The 577-nt window shown below is 38.1% G+C and overlaps 1 protein-coding gene across 1 annotated transcript; it reads left to right on the plus strand.

The window, feature by feature from the left end:
- Positions 1-3: 3 nt before the first annotated feature.
- On the plus strand, positions 4-525 carry LOC105461761 (the record flags this gene model as incomplete). The annotated part of the gene is made up of 1 exon (XM_011708270.1): positions 4-525. A coding segment is annotated over one exon (522 nt), but the record flags the coding sequence as incomplete, so codon positions are not given.
- Between the last annotated feature and the right edge of the window lie 52 nt (positions 526-577).

Raw genomic sequence — 577 nt, forward strand, 5'->3', positions numbered from 1 at the left:
ATAATTCACAAAGCCACCCAGGGGGTAGAGTACGTAGATCCTGAATATACAAAAAGAAGAAAAACCGCTGAGGAAGAAGAAATTCTCTGGGGAGCATACCATTTTGGAGTGGGAGAAAACGGAAAAGACCAAGCTGAACATTTTCTGGAGACAATAGGCGATAGTTCTGGAGTTTTACTCGCTCTTGATATAGAAGAAAATAAGGATGGAAAAAACATAACCCCAAAGCAAGCAGAAGATTTTATTAATCGAGTTTATGTAGTAACCGGACGTTTGCCGTTAATTTATGGGAATGCGTATTTTCTCAAGGATTTTTCCACGCCAACTCTAACTGAATGCCCACTATGGTTAGCAAAATGGGGAGCAGAGCCAACACTACCAATAGGATGGAAAAAATGGACTTTATGGCAATACACTGACGGTCAAACAGGAGCAAAGCCGCATGAAGTAGAAGGAATAGGCTCATGTGATAGAAATAAATTCAACGGGACATTAGAAGAATTAAAAGATTTTTGGATATCATGATGTTATTGAAATCATTCAAACAATTATTTAGGAAACCAACAAAACCAAAAAG

The sequence above is a fragment of the Wasmannia auropunctata genome, unplaced genomic scaffold, assembly GCF_000956235.1.
Source record: "Wasmannia auropunctata unplaced genomic scaffold, wasmannia.A_1.0 LD278700.1, whole genome shotgun sequence".
NCBI classification, from domain to species: Eukaryota; Metazoa; Arthropoda; class Insecta; order Hymenoptera; family Formicidae; genus Wasmannia; species Wasmannia auropunctata.